Here is a 14120-nt window from a genome sequence, read left to right on the forward strand (position 1 = left end):
AGTGTTTCGAAAGCTTTATTTTTAAAGCAAGTGTCAAATGTGTCTCCTGTGGAGGGTTTTTGAAACCGCAGGACTTAAACAAAACTCACAATGATGGCTGCTTTGTACGTTTTGCAAGAATTTTGTTTAGATTTGATGCTTTAGACATTTACCCACACATTGTACTCAAAATATGGGATGTAAACAATTCCATAGGCTAAGATTACACTGACATTTGTAATGACAGCTACAGCTGGTACAGCTGATCTCACATTATATTCAGGTGTGTAGTTTTATATAAATACATGATTGTCACCATGCTTGACATGTGGTAAACACCATGGTTCACAGGACATGAAAGCTGCTTGTGTTAATTTAAAGCCCCTGAATGTAAGAGTTTATACATTTATATATAAATAGGAGCTGCCTGACAAAGTGGAGTCGCTGGAGTCCCAAAGCTTTGGAAATGACTTTATAACCTTTTCCAGACTGATAGATCTCAATTACTTTCTTTCTCATTTGTTTCTGAATTTCTTTAGATCTCGGCATGATGTCTACCTTTGGAGGATCTTTTGGTCTACTTCTCTTTCTCAGGCAGGTCCTATTTAAGAGATTTCTTGATTTGCGAACAGGTGTGGCAGTAATCAGGCCTGGGTATGGCTAGAGAATTTGAACTCAGGTGTGATAAACCACAGTTTTAACAGGAGGGCAAACACTTTCTCACACAGGGCCATGTAGTTTTGGATTTTGTTTTCCTTTAAAAATAAAGCTGCAGAATCTAGTTAGAAGAGCCTCTTCTTTAAAGTGTTTTGTAACAAAGAGCTAATTTTGTACTTTTATTCACCTGTGAAAGTGTTCCCTCCTTTGTACCGGAAGTTTCGGACTGCGTCCAGGATCTGCTCTTTAGCGGTGAAGTTATTAAGCTGCCACTCAGTGCGAGGGTCTCCACTGTACTGGGACAGAGCTGAAACAAACATACTTGTGTATTTATTCATTCACTGCCTGTAACTGTCATTATAGGTCAGAAACACCAGTCCATCACATGGCAACCTAAAAACACATTTACAATTACAATTGTTTTTCCCTTGTAATTGTGAGAGCTTGAGAGATCTTATCTTGCATGTTGAAATATTCACGCAAATAAAGGCATTTTTTAACACTACAACCTCTTTAGCATGACATCAAAACATCAATTCAACTCGCCTCAGCAGTTGCAACATTTCTCTAGTCGGGAATGTTGCAAAAATGATTTTAAATGCATATGAGATGTAAATTATTACCAGTGAAAATAACTTATTTTAGTGTGGGGGAAAAACTCAAACAAATACCTGAAGGCTGCAATACAGTTCATTCAATAATGGCAAACAGTCGTTCTGATTTTTATCAGAGTTAATTTTATCCACATTGTTCTGCTAATTGTGCAAGCATGGTTATACATATAAAATCAATCAATATTAAAATATGATCAAAACAGTCCATTCTGAGGGAAAACTTGCACTGTAATGAATTTATATCAGTGAGATTTGAATTATTTTGTTTCCAACAAACACAGACTTGAAAGTGAGTCTTGGGTTAAAGATTATTTTCTGTTTCAGGAAGCACAAGCATTTAAAGCAACAATACTGTGCTATGAGCTTTTTTCTATTTTAAAAAATTCAGTTTAGGCAGTTTTTAGTAGTAATGTAGTAATGATGAAGGTAGTATACTTTGCTGTATTCCTTAGTCATAGCACTTGAAAGCAAATGAATTAGAATAAAATAGCCTGTGGAATCGAGTGTATCTTGCTCTAATGTATTTAGCTTTAACAGATTATATTAGTGATGTACCATATTAATGTATTAAATAAATCTAGCAACATTAAAATGTTCAAACCTAAAGTTTACTAAAATATTTTATATATCATCATATTACACATTAGAATATATATTATTGAGGTTGTGGTGAATGAGATTAACATGAGGTCATCGTGAAAAAGTGTGAAGAGACCAATCTTACCAATCTGCACTCCATTTGGGCCGATGTGGAAGGGGGTAACCAGGCCCTCCAAGAATTCCCGCACCTTTTTGAAGTTGGTGCGTCCAATACTCCAGGAGCCATCTACCAGCAGGATGAGCTCAGCCTGCACCCCAGCCCTGCACTCGAAAGGCTTGTATGATGTTCCAGCTGGACTCATGAACAAGAGAGTGGTTGTTACCATGAGCTCAGTTGTGGACAATAAAAAAGTATTTAAGCAAACATTTACTTACTACATTTTAATGTGTAAGATCTCCATCACATTTCAGAAAAAAAACAGTTTTGCCTGTCAAAAGTTTGGAAACACCTGGTCTTTCATTGTTTCTGAGACACATGCATGTTCCTTTTTTTGTATATGCAACAAGGACAAAATCACACAAGAATTAGACAGTGAATGACTGGAAAAATCTTCTGTGGACAGAGGAGTACATTTTTTTTTTTTTGGCCTTTAAAAGAAGAACTTATGTATGACTAGGGACAGAAGAGAACATTTGACCAGACTGCCTCACACCTACAGTCAAACATCGAGGTGGAAGCTTAATGGTTTGGGGTTGTTTTAGACCAGGTAAGATTGGAGACTTATTCCAGGTGAAAGGAATACTGAACCAACATGGCTACAATTCCATAATTCAATGCCATGTAATTCCATCTGGACTGCAGCTAAGGAACCCACTCTACCCTACATTAAGACAATGACCTTAAGCATACAGTCTAGCTCTCATGTTGTCTCATGAGTGTTATCAGTCATGGAAAGGCCTGACCAGTCACCAGACCTAATTTAAATTGAACTACTTTGGGATGAACTGACTCAGAAAGTCAAAAAGAAATATTTAGCTAGTGAAAAACACCATTTTTCGAATATTTCGAGAAAGTAAATGTGCTGATGCCAAGAGTGTGTAAAGATGTTACACACACCTTCATGATAAGTAATACATTTTTCTATTAAATATGTTAAATATGTAAAGTTTAATATCTATCTATCTATCTATCTATCTATCTATCTATCTATCTATCTATCTATCTATCTATCTATCTATCTATCTATATATATATATATATATATATACACACACACACATTTGTTTGGTCAAGTAAATCTTAATACAGTTAAATTGCCTAGTTCGTTGTATATAAACAAAAAGAACTTGCATTTGTCTTACAAAAATGATTAAAGACTATGTGTTTCCAAACTTTTAACAGACACCATCTCATAGATAAATATTTTTACATTTGATCCTGAATACATTTAAATGCAAGACTACTTGAGTGATATTTAAGCAGGTTATTTGTACCTTTACAATCACAGGAATTATGTATGTCAATTGGATGAGCTACATGAAATAGCCATATTTTTTTTTCCAGTTTCTTAATGAGAAATTATATGTGTAAAATAATTATAAACTGGTTACTGTTTGTATACTATATATACCTTACTATAACTCTTTGACCTCCATGTATTTTTTACAGCTGTTGTAACAACATAAAAGAGATCGGCACAAAAAGCCATACAATTTCCCTTTCAGTGGGAAGGGGAATAAGATAACAACCTATCAGAAGCAGGTCACTTTTAAATCCCATAGATACTACTTCCTATCAACTGTTGCAGTGAAGCGATCGTACACTAATACTTTCCAGAAAATTATTTTTTTTTTTTGCACCAGTACAACCTGTGTGATTTTGTTTATTTAACAGTGAGTGAATTATGCAGTTTTTCTGAAATATCCATGGAATTCCCCTTTAAACACACAGCCAGCACATAAGAAAACTTGGCCTAGTGAGTGAGACAAATACTCTACTGTTACTTTACCCTTAGGGCAAATTGAAAAAGGTCATTAATCATAAAGACATTTAGGCCTTGATTTACTAAGATCCTAAATAATAAGAAGTATGTTGTGGTTGCAATCAGATAAACTGCACACACAAATTACCAGATGTGTTACGGGTGAGTTATAAAAAATATAGCTGTGCAAAGCAGGAAAAATGCATTGAAAATGAAGTGAACAACTCAAGTACAATGCAGACCTAAGGCAGCAAAATTGGTTCCCCCAAGTAAGAAAAATATTGTATACTAAGATTATTATTCATTCATTTATATTATAAATAACTTACTATTATTTAAAATGATTCAAGCTTGTAGTCCCCTTTCTGAAAATGATATAGTCTCTTTTTTATATGAATATTTCTTTATAACATAATTTTTTAATCAGTTTCAGTGTTGTGTATTGTTTTACCTGTAACTGGAATGTTTTTTCTCACAATGTGCTCCTCATCGGCAGGTTTACCTCCGCTCTCAATCTTCTCATTCTTTGACTTGTTTTTGTCTTTCTTCTTTTTTTTCTTATCTTTGCCCTTTTCCACCTCTTGCTCCTCTTGATCAGTAATAGTAGGAGGTTCTGAACATTTTGAACCGTGAGTTGTAGAAGTTACACAACACTAACACATACAGCAGCACAGTTCTGCAGTCTAAATAAGTCCACGCATTTAATCATTACCAGCATAAACAGACATAACAGTGTTTAATGCAAGAAACCATATAAAAGCCAACACAGAAGTTATCAGCCTATAATGAGGACTTCCTAAGCCCCTAATCCATTGATTGCATGATCAGTGGCGAATAAAAATAACAGGAGACTGACTTTAGATGTATGATTCTACAGCAGAGCTTTTACTTTGTAGTCTGTGTGAGAACAAATAACATTGAAACCATCTGTAGCTCGCGTAGTAAAACATGGCTAATAACAGAGGAGCACCCAGGAAGGAATAAAAGATGATACTTAACACACTGTAATGTCCAAGGCAAGGTATCGAGGTGGCTATAATTTACTTCTGAAACTATTATACTATCCTTTCCCACACCTTCAATGATTTACTGCTTTGAAAAAAATACATTTTTTCTTTTTTTTTTCTTTTACTTTTGGAGCCATTTTTAAGTCTCTGCTAAAAGTTTGGGCTCCGACATGTACTTAAGTAAAAAAAAAAAAAAAAAAAAAAAAAAAGAAAAATTAGCACTAACTAAACGGTTTTAGTATTACCCTGGTAAAAGATTTTTAATGTTATTATCTAATGAATGTATCCAGGCTGAGCATCCACCATATAGAACACAAGCAGAGCAAAGATAATGATAATCAGGGGATCAGGAGTGTCTCTGTTCTCAGTCATGTTTACATCACTGACTCCCACTGTCTCATTCACGTTTGCCATATTTCTTGTTTGCCTTCTGCCTTGCTTATTGTTAGCTTCATAGGCTAGCGAGTTGTTACTGTGACTTTGTTACTTCTTATCTCATATAAAATCTGAATCTGTAACCGAAAATTGGATCAAATAATAAATGGAATGAATCTCACTGCTTTAAGGTGGTATTCAGTAAATTTAGTTACATTTTATTACAGAATTTTTGTTTGTGTTTTGTTTTTTCTGATGTTAGTGATGAGAGTGCTTTTCTTTGTGTCTCTCATCAGGGAATCTCAAAGAGCACTTAGCATGTTGTCGGTACACTCTCAAAGTGTTCCTTCAGGGTCTTTTGGATATTATTCTTAGCTTACATTTCAATGGCTTATTATTTCAAAGAGGTTCAACTGTTGTTTATAGTTATAGATTAATTGATTAAAAAAACCCAACACTGTGATTAAATGTTTCCCCAAGAGGAAGAAACCTAAGAATACATTCAAGATTGGTAACCTTTAAACTCCCATTAAACTTCAAAGAGTGAAGTTACCTTTAGTGGTTGGCTCCTGGTAGAGAACAGTGGGCAGTGACTCCAGAACCTCAGTGGCATCGTCCATCTCACCAGAGCCTGAACCCACGGCCTGGACCTTCCTCTTGTTCTTTGGGTTTCCACTGCGGGCCTCCTCCTCCTCCCGCAGCACATCGACTGACACACAAGCACACACACACACAGTGGCAGAAGATGTCTGTAGGGTCTATACACTTCATTCACACTAAAACTTATTAAAGATTTCCCAAAGGACAACAAAATCTTTATTAAACAAAAACTTGCATTAGACACAGTTTACAGCCAAATTCAAGTAAGAACCTGAACAAATAATTGAAGAAAAATGAAAAGTGCAGATGCTTCCAGACAGCTATACTGCAGGATACAATTAAGCACTCTGACATCCAATATTGCTTTAAATGCATGTATAGATATGTTGAGCAGGCCCATCTGACATTGGGTTTGTCTCAAGAATGCAAGACAGAAAGATCTAAGTGACCTTGAAAGATGTTTTTATTTAATCAAACAAAAAGTAGTAACTGTGCATTAACATATGCAGGGGAAAAAATCATTATTTAAAAGAACTGGCTGCAGTGGATGTTTTTGTCCAAGGAGTCCCAACGTTTGCAAACAACTGCATTGCCTGGGCTTCTTTTAAAGGTCATTTTATACTAAGTAAACTAAATTATGTGATCTATTCAGATATGGGAAAGCTAAATTCACAAACATACTTCAGTAAATATTACACCCAATGAATCACCCAATATAAATAAATTTTTACATTTTTTTAATAATTTGTTGTGTTAAAGAAGTGTTGCCTGAAAAGCGCTTGAGATTAAATTTAGTTCACAAAACACAACATAAGTCATCTTTAAAAGCAAAGAATCAGAATATGCCCCATAGGCAATTCATTAAGATGGAAAAACTTTGCAAGACTCTGGAGGTTTCAGCTGAACACGAAGGAACAATGGAATCCTGAGCTAGCTAAGCTTGCCTTCAAACTATACTGCATGACCAGCATGTTTAAACATGCTGAACCCGACAAGGCAACTAAAAATCACTACAGAGAAGCATGCCTTAGAGTGTACACTTAGTGAGTAATGTATATGTACGTCTAATGAATAATGTACGTCTCATCATGCACTCATAATGAAGTAATAACTCAACGTATGTGCAAAGTCGTACATGCGGTATGATAAAAATAGCACCTCTTTTCTGTATGTTTTTATCCTGTGATTTCACACGCACCCAAGTCACATTTTTTTATGTAAATTATATTGTTATTTAAACATTTAAAATGGTTCTGTTCAGCAACTATAAAAACACAAACGACCTTCTTTTTCTGAGAGTGACAGAGCCTATAATTCTGCAGGATTGCTGCACCTCAACACATTCACAGACAGAGCCCATGAAAAAAGAACATACCATTTATGTGCATGTGTGTGCGTGTACATACTGACATACATATGTAGCATATGTTGAGGATGATGTATATTATGTTTGGTGGTGGAAAAGTGATGTTGAATTGACAGGCCCAAAGCCCACCAGGCATTTAGAAATTCCTCAACATTTACAGTATACATTATGGGGCCCAGCAAACACTTATGTCCAGTCATTCTTGTGTCACACATCAGCATGCTGAATGAGACTTACTAGCTGGCTATGTCCTTAAGCAGTTATGAGATGTCCTTTACTATATATGTGGCATTTGCATTCACTGACATTTTAGTTAGATGTAAATGGAGAGAGAATCATTGGTCTGGTAGATGTGGCTTTTTATAAGATTTCTGGCTTTCTCAAAAATAACATGACTCAGTTGGTCACAAGATCTGCTTCATATTTTCATCCATATTCATAGTGTTACTGACTCTGAATGGTGTACAAGAAATTGAACAAAAGACAATACTACAGTAATTATTATTCTAATATAAGAAAAAAAAAAAAAAAATTCTCAAATGTAATGTGAACACTATTTTAAGTAATTTCACAAGATTGCAAACAAAAGTAAAATGTTTTTGTTTCAAGGTTATTGGCCATGAGAAGACTGTAGTTAAGCAGGAATTATGTAAGACCCATTTCCTTCTAGAAATGACTAATGACCTTGCTTTAACAATGAGGGTGACGGAATCCGACTGTTCATTCTTTAGGAAAGAAACCAGGTACAGGTCAAGACGAGCAGTGTGAAGAGAAATGTTTGGAAAAAAAGAAGGTACATTAATCAGAGTTGTCAGACACTATTGCGGAGGGTTTCTCCATTTAAGATTATTTTTGTGCATAACAAGTTATTAGTAAAATGTGCAAAAACATACACACACATGCAATGTTTCTGCTATGTGATGGGGATGAGGATGGGGATGGGATGTGGTGCATGCGGTAAATATAGTGCTAGGGATGGGTTCACTTGAACAGTTACCGATAAGTATTTTCCGTAAGAATTGTCAATGTAAATTTTCATTTTTGCCACTAAATGGGTGCAAATGGACTGAAGTACTGCCAGTCCTGGTCTTTGTATCATCTGCTCTTCCTGTATAATTTTTCACCATTAATCATCATTCACTAGCTTTGAACAATTTCACTCGATCCTATTTTTTCCAGCCCAAAACCCTTCAACAATCATGCTTTCTACCCATCCCTCTATATGTATATCTCTTACTTGTAAACCGTCTTTTAGCGATGAGTTTCTCTGCAGTTCCATTAAGCACCAGCACTTGTAGCAGGTACTCCTGTGTAGAGTCGAGGCCTGCCACAGTAGCCCGACCGCGCGTTGTGGTCAGCATCAGCTCTGGCTGAGGAACATCTAAAGGACGTGAACAGATACAGATATATTAGTTTGCTACAAACTTATAAGAAAACAATTGTCTATAATATCTATGCATGTTGTAGCCTTAAGTTTTTCTTCAACTGGAACCAAAAGCCCAAACCTGTCCAGCATGACATGGACAATGCTGGTATGGAAGAACTCCAGTGGCCTACACAGAGCCCTGATTTCAACCCCAGTAAACACCTCTGATATAACATGTAATGTGTTTATAACTGTTATACGTTAATACTAAGTGTTTGCCAAGCTTTCTTACCCATTTCACTGCCTGATATCACTACATTTACAGAAGGGGCCCAGGAGTGGCAGCTTGGTGTGGCTGGGATTTGATCTCACAACCTATGGACCATTGCCTTAACCACTAAGCTACCACCTTCCCACTAATGCTCTTATAGGTAAATTGACACAAATCCCTAGAGCCACACTCCAAAATATAGCGGACGCATTTATAACAGCAAAGATGGGCTCTACATACTGTATGTATAAATTCCTATTTAGGAATGAGATGTTAAGCAAATACATAAGAGTGTTGAACAGGATTTAACATGCTTTTGGCCAGTATTTCTTCACTGTAATTTGTTAAGTAAAAAATTAAAACTTTAGCTTGAGAAATATATTTGTCTGAGTTAATAAAATGTGTTCTTGTGTTTGGTCTGTCTTCCAGCCATAGAACTGAGGATTTTTATTTTGTAGTAAGTTTCTTAACACTGCATTAGACCTATCTGCATGCAGAAAGACTGGGAGAAAGAGAATATAGAGAATATAGAAGAGAAGGACAAATAGAGAAAGGCAACAAAGGGACTAAATGCTTAGAGGTTATGGCCACAGGTTATAGCTGGTTGGATGCCTATCTTCATTCCATCACTGTTAAAATGTATAACCCCCTCCCTCACTGTTCTTAGCTGTAATGAGGTCTGACATGACTGGCAAGAAAAAACACCTCAAGCCAAAAGGCAAGATTAAAATGGAACTGAAGGAAAAAAAAAATATTTCTAAACCAAATTATCCTATTTTTACTTCTCTAACTCTTTGCTTAAAGAATTAGAAACCTGGATTATTTTGTTGGTTTATTTCTTAATTCCATGGCAGATGAATAATTGTTGAATATATGCTTCATTTATAATTACATTTCTAGGTATAACATTTGTGTTAATAAAGTTCTATCTTTAGTTTTGGTAACTGTATTAATATTCAAACAACCAATTTTTAGAAGAAAGTAATGGTTCAAATTCAAAAAGATGACTAAACAACAGATGTTGTAACCTTCTAGAAGGAAATTTTGGGTATATTATTTTAATTAAGTTTAAATTACACTCTTAGATATAGGCCTATCATAATAATCTCCAAGTGACAGATAAAGTACAAGAATGCTGCAGTATGAAAACTAGATACTTCCTGTTCGTATGCAGGTGTGTGTGATCTTAAAAATACCTTACCGCTTATCCTGTTTAAATCACTCTAGTCAAACCGAAAGCGGCAGAACCTTAGCCTGCAGGCAAAATATTTGTCTGAACTTTCTGACCTAAAACAGTCTATTGAAATGCGTAGTATGAAGTGCAACACATTAAATCATAAGAGTCATTAGGAAAAGCAATATATTGATAGTAAAACATATACATTACATGATAATTTATATTTCTGGGTTGCCCTGGGGCCCTAAATTCTACATAATTGTAGATAGTGAGTGAGTATCCCCTGCAGTCAAGAAGTCAAAAAGTTATGACCCTTACCTCAGCAATTTGTGGAATCTCAAATAGAGAGGCCTACCCCCTTGCTTAGAAAGCAAGTCAACAAATGTGAGGTAAAAAATATTTTTAAACCAATCATTGCTAATAGTGATTAGTGTGACTCCGGCTCCTGCCAGAGGCTAGTTCTCACCTGAGATTGGCCTAACTCTGACTTTATAGCCTTGCACTGGCCCCTCAGCCTCCTTCCATTTCATTTGGAGTCGGTCCTCTGACAAAACCGTCAGCTTTAATCGACCTGAGGACATAAAGATGTATTGCAAGTGGCATAGTAAGTGGTGCTATCACAAATAAACAATCACATACAGTAGTCAAATCTAACAGTTCATGTAAAGGACAAATTGTGTGACTACATAGACAGACTGCATAGGGACAAAAACCAGTCTGTAAATGTAAAAAATGCATGGGAAAGAAGGTCATCGAGTGGGGTTTTGGGGGGCGATGCTCAGTGGAAATGCCTTGAGATCAAAGACATTCACAGCACCAATATGTCAATGCCTTCTGTTTGCCTCTCCACAGAGAGGCTGTAAAACACTGGGCGTTTCTACAGTTTCTTTTCTCTCTTCCTCCCTCAGAAAAATCCCTGCTAAACTCTGCCCTTGTCTTCAGCTGATCTGCATAATTTCCACATGCTGTCTTCTAACAATTCTCCCTTTTTATGCTCATGTAGCCATGTTTCTTGCTCTGCTCCAGCTGTCTTGGCATGCTCAAAGCAGGCTCTTTACTGTACTATAATAGTCCAGAGAAGTAAGTGGCACAGGAAATCCGTTTCTCAAAGGGTTGAAGGTTAGCACTGGGCATGTGACCCAATTCCAAATACAGATTTGTGTTAAATTGGTACATCATTAACCTTCAGTAGCCTGAAGGCCCTTTTCTGTGCTACGGCATTCTGCCTTTATCAGCGAACAGTTTTTGAAAAAGGGTGGATGAAGCTTGGGTTTTAAAAACAGCTGGCGAATGATCAAACATCTTGTAAGATTTTCTTTACCCAAGTAACACCACCACCAACCACTGAACTAACAAATTAACAGGCCAGCATCATGGAGGCAGACACAGCATGAGAGCTGCCTATAAGGATATGTCCTGAAAAGAAGCATAAGACCAAAGCAGCCTTGGCTTCTTTAATTGAGAAAATCAAATGTTTATAGAGCTCCAGGCAATTTCTAAATCCAAAACAATCTGAAACATCTAAAACTCTTTGATTGCATGGGCTTCTCCTGTTTTTAGCAGTACAATTTGGGTGAGTGTATGCCTATAGCATCATAGCTATGCCTTAGCTTCATGGTCTTGGTTGATAGGGGTGGGGCCCGATGTGATCTTTAGTCGATGAAGCCCAGTCACCTCAAGGTTTGTTCTGGGATGCTTTTCTGTTTTTCTTTTCTGGGATGGGTGCTGTTATGTATATGAACAATAAACCTCACATGCTACATCCGTGAACTCTTGTCAACAATTATTACAAACCAGTTTATAAAGGACTATGCGAAGCAGGCTGTACAGTTTTATAGTTGTAATATGGCAGGTAAAGAATTATAATTATACTTTTGCATGTTATGTTTAATGCAGGTAAAATGAAAAATAAATGACAAATTATATAGACTGCAACATACTGGTACTAATCTGTGTATAACTGAAACTGCATCTGAATCTGTAATTAAAATCAATTACATTAAAATGTTATCACTTGTTAAATACATTTTTCTTTTCAATAACGTTATACCAAATATAGAAAAAACATTATCACACCTTGAGCAGAAATCTCAGTGGCCACCATGAGAAGAATAATTGCAACAAGGGATGACATTGGACATGGATAAAGAGGAAGATGTAAGAGAAGACCTAGAGAACACCAGAGCACTGTTAGACCTGCAGAAGATCACAAAGAGAAGATTATAAAGCAGGTGCATTATTTAAATGGATCTGTTATTACAGACAGATAGCAACCAATTACAAGGAGGGCCACAGAAAGATATTAATACATTAAAGCATGATTGCTGTTTTGAACACAGGAGGCAAACAATGAGGATTAAGTCATGTATTAAAGCAGTTTGATTTTGGGATTGTAAAAGACAAAAGTATTTACTAACTGAACTTTACGAGTTATGATTAATTTAATTTTCATACTGTCTTGCACTTAATATTGTGCTTAATACTTTATAAAGTTTATGCGTGTATAAGGATGAGATGGTACGGATTTGGCTCCTGAATGTCAACATATATACATTAAAACATCAACAACACTGTTTCCTTTATTGATTTAATTACTCCATCTGTATGTAATAGGTTTTGATAACCACATTCTTTTTTCCAATGGAAAATATCTGAGAAATCTATGAGACCTGACATTGTTTTGTAAAAGTCATAAACTGTATAACATTTAACAGCTAAAACAAAGACAGTTGTGGGTGAAAAACTTTAAAGTCCACTGTTAAATTTTACCCCCCATGTAGGGTTACAGTAATAAGAGTGTAAATAATAATGGGTTGGTGAAGACAGGGATGTGATGGGACAGTCCCATCATTCACACGTAAAAAAAAACCCACAGGATCGAGCAGAACAACACCATTCATTAGGAGAGCCATTTAAAGGTAATGTGAAGAGGGATGAAAACAAAACACCTGTTTAGCATGGTGTTGTGGGAGCTGTGCAAATACATTCTCTAAACCTTTTCTAAACCTCTTGAGAAAAGCCAAGTCGTTAATGTGTGTAAGCCGAGTGGAAAGAACTATCAAGGTAACCTCCTCCATTCTGTATGTTAAGTCAATAGAATCTCAAAACAAATCAATCGGAAAGCAGTTATTAATCAGGGCAGCATTTACTTTCTTTTGTGGACCTATTATAATTTTTTTTAGTATTAGTGTAATCAATTGTAGCTTTTTTTTTAGGTTACAAACATTTGGTAGAATATTGTTTGAAGGCATCCTTTGCTTAAAAGCATTTCTTTTTACGGTGATGAATATGAACACATTATACTGATATGTGTATATATAAATATAATAAAAAGATTATAAAAAAAAGAATATATATAGATAGATATATAGATAGATAGATAGATAGATAGATAGATAGATAGATAGATAGATAGATAGATAGATAGATAGATAGATAGATAGATAGATAGATAGATAGATTATCCGTGATGTTTATGCTGTACGAGATCCTGGATGTTTACGCTTTACAGGAAATTCATGCTATAAGAACTTTGTAATGATTGACACCCAGGGTGTGATTTATTCACTGTGACTGCGAGAAGCCTCTTAATCCCATAGACAAAACTTGGGGATTAGATACAAAATAACTAATAAAAACACTTTGCACACATAAAATGTAATGTAAAGCTGTATCCTGGAGCTATGTCTTACCTGAAGCGTCTTTATCCGCTCCCTTCTGTGCGCATTCCACACGTGGAAAGATGTTCTTGGCACACACACACACGCACGCACGCGCGCGCGCGCACTCACTCACTCACTCTTGCACACACACATATATCTCTCTCTCTCTCTCTCTCTCTCTCTCTCTCTCTCTCTCTCTCTCTCTCTCTCTTTCTCTGTCTCTCTCGCTCTCTCACACACAAACACACACTCTCTCTCTCTCTCTCTCTCTCTCTCTCTCTCTCTCTCTCTCTCTGTCTCTCTCGCTCTCTCACACTCAAACACACACTCTCTCTCTCTCTCTCTCTCGCTCTTGCTCTCTTAACACACGCGCACACACACACACACACACACCCCACAGCTCTTGAAATCCGCTGCTTCTCTTCTGAACTGCTGCTGGGACTGAACACGAAATCTGAGACGCCTGAACACCTTCCTCTGCTCAAACCTGGGCGTGGAAACTCTGGAGCATAAAGCCCGTGTGG

At 36.3% G+C, this 14120-nt stretch overlaps 1 protein-coding gene across 2 annotated transcripts in view; it reads right to left on the reverse strand.

Moving 5' to 3' along the window:
- Nucleotides 1-14079, reverse strand: part of slc35h1 (solute carrier family 35 member H1) — a 32619-nt gene extending 18540 nt beyond the window's left edge. The window contains exons 1-9 of one of the 2 annotated variants that reach the window (XM_083569988.1): nucleotides 13911-14079; nucleotides 13627-13793; nucleotides 12011-12130; nucleotides 10401-10505; nucleotides 8358-8501; nucleotides 5708-5863; nucleotides 4224-4385; nucleotides 1975-2142; nucleotides 824-943 (exon numbers count right to left, since the gene is read on the reverse strand). In XM_083569988.1, the coding sequence (XP_083426114.1) occupies nucleotides 824-943; nucleotides 1975-2142; nucleotides 4224-4385; nucleotides 5708-5863; nucleotides 8358-8501; nucleotides 10401-10505; nucleotides 12011-12068 (913 nt within the window). In that variant the 5' untranslated portion in view covers nucleotides 12069-12130; nucleotides 13627-13793; nucleotides 13911-14079. The remainder of the gene's footprint in view (nucleotides 1-823; nucleotides 944-1974; nucleotides 2143-4223; nucleotides 4386-5707; nucleotides 5864-8357; nucleotides 8502-10400; nucleotides 10506-12010; nucleotides 12131-13626; nucleotides 13794-13910) is intronic. The other variant, XM_083569987.1, reaches the window with a different exon arrangement.
- Nucleotides 14080-14120: the final 41 nt, after the last annotated feature.

Source organism: Silurus aristotelis, assembly GCF_946808225.1.
Source record: "Silurus aristotelis genome assembly, chromosome: 19".
In the NCBI taxonomy this organism is placed as follows: domain Eukaryota; kingdom Metazoa; phylum Chordata; class Actinopteri; order Siluriformes; family Siluridae; genus Silurus; species Silurus aristotelis.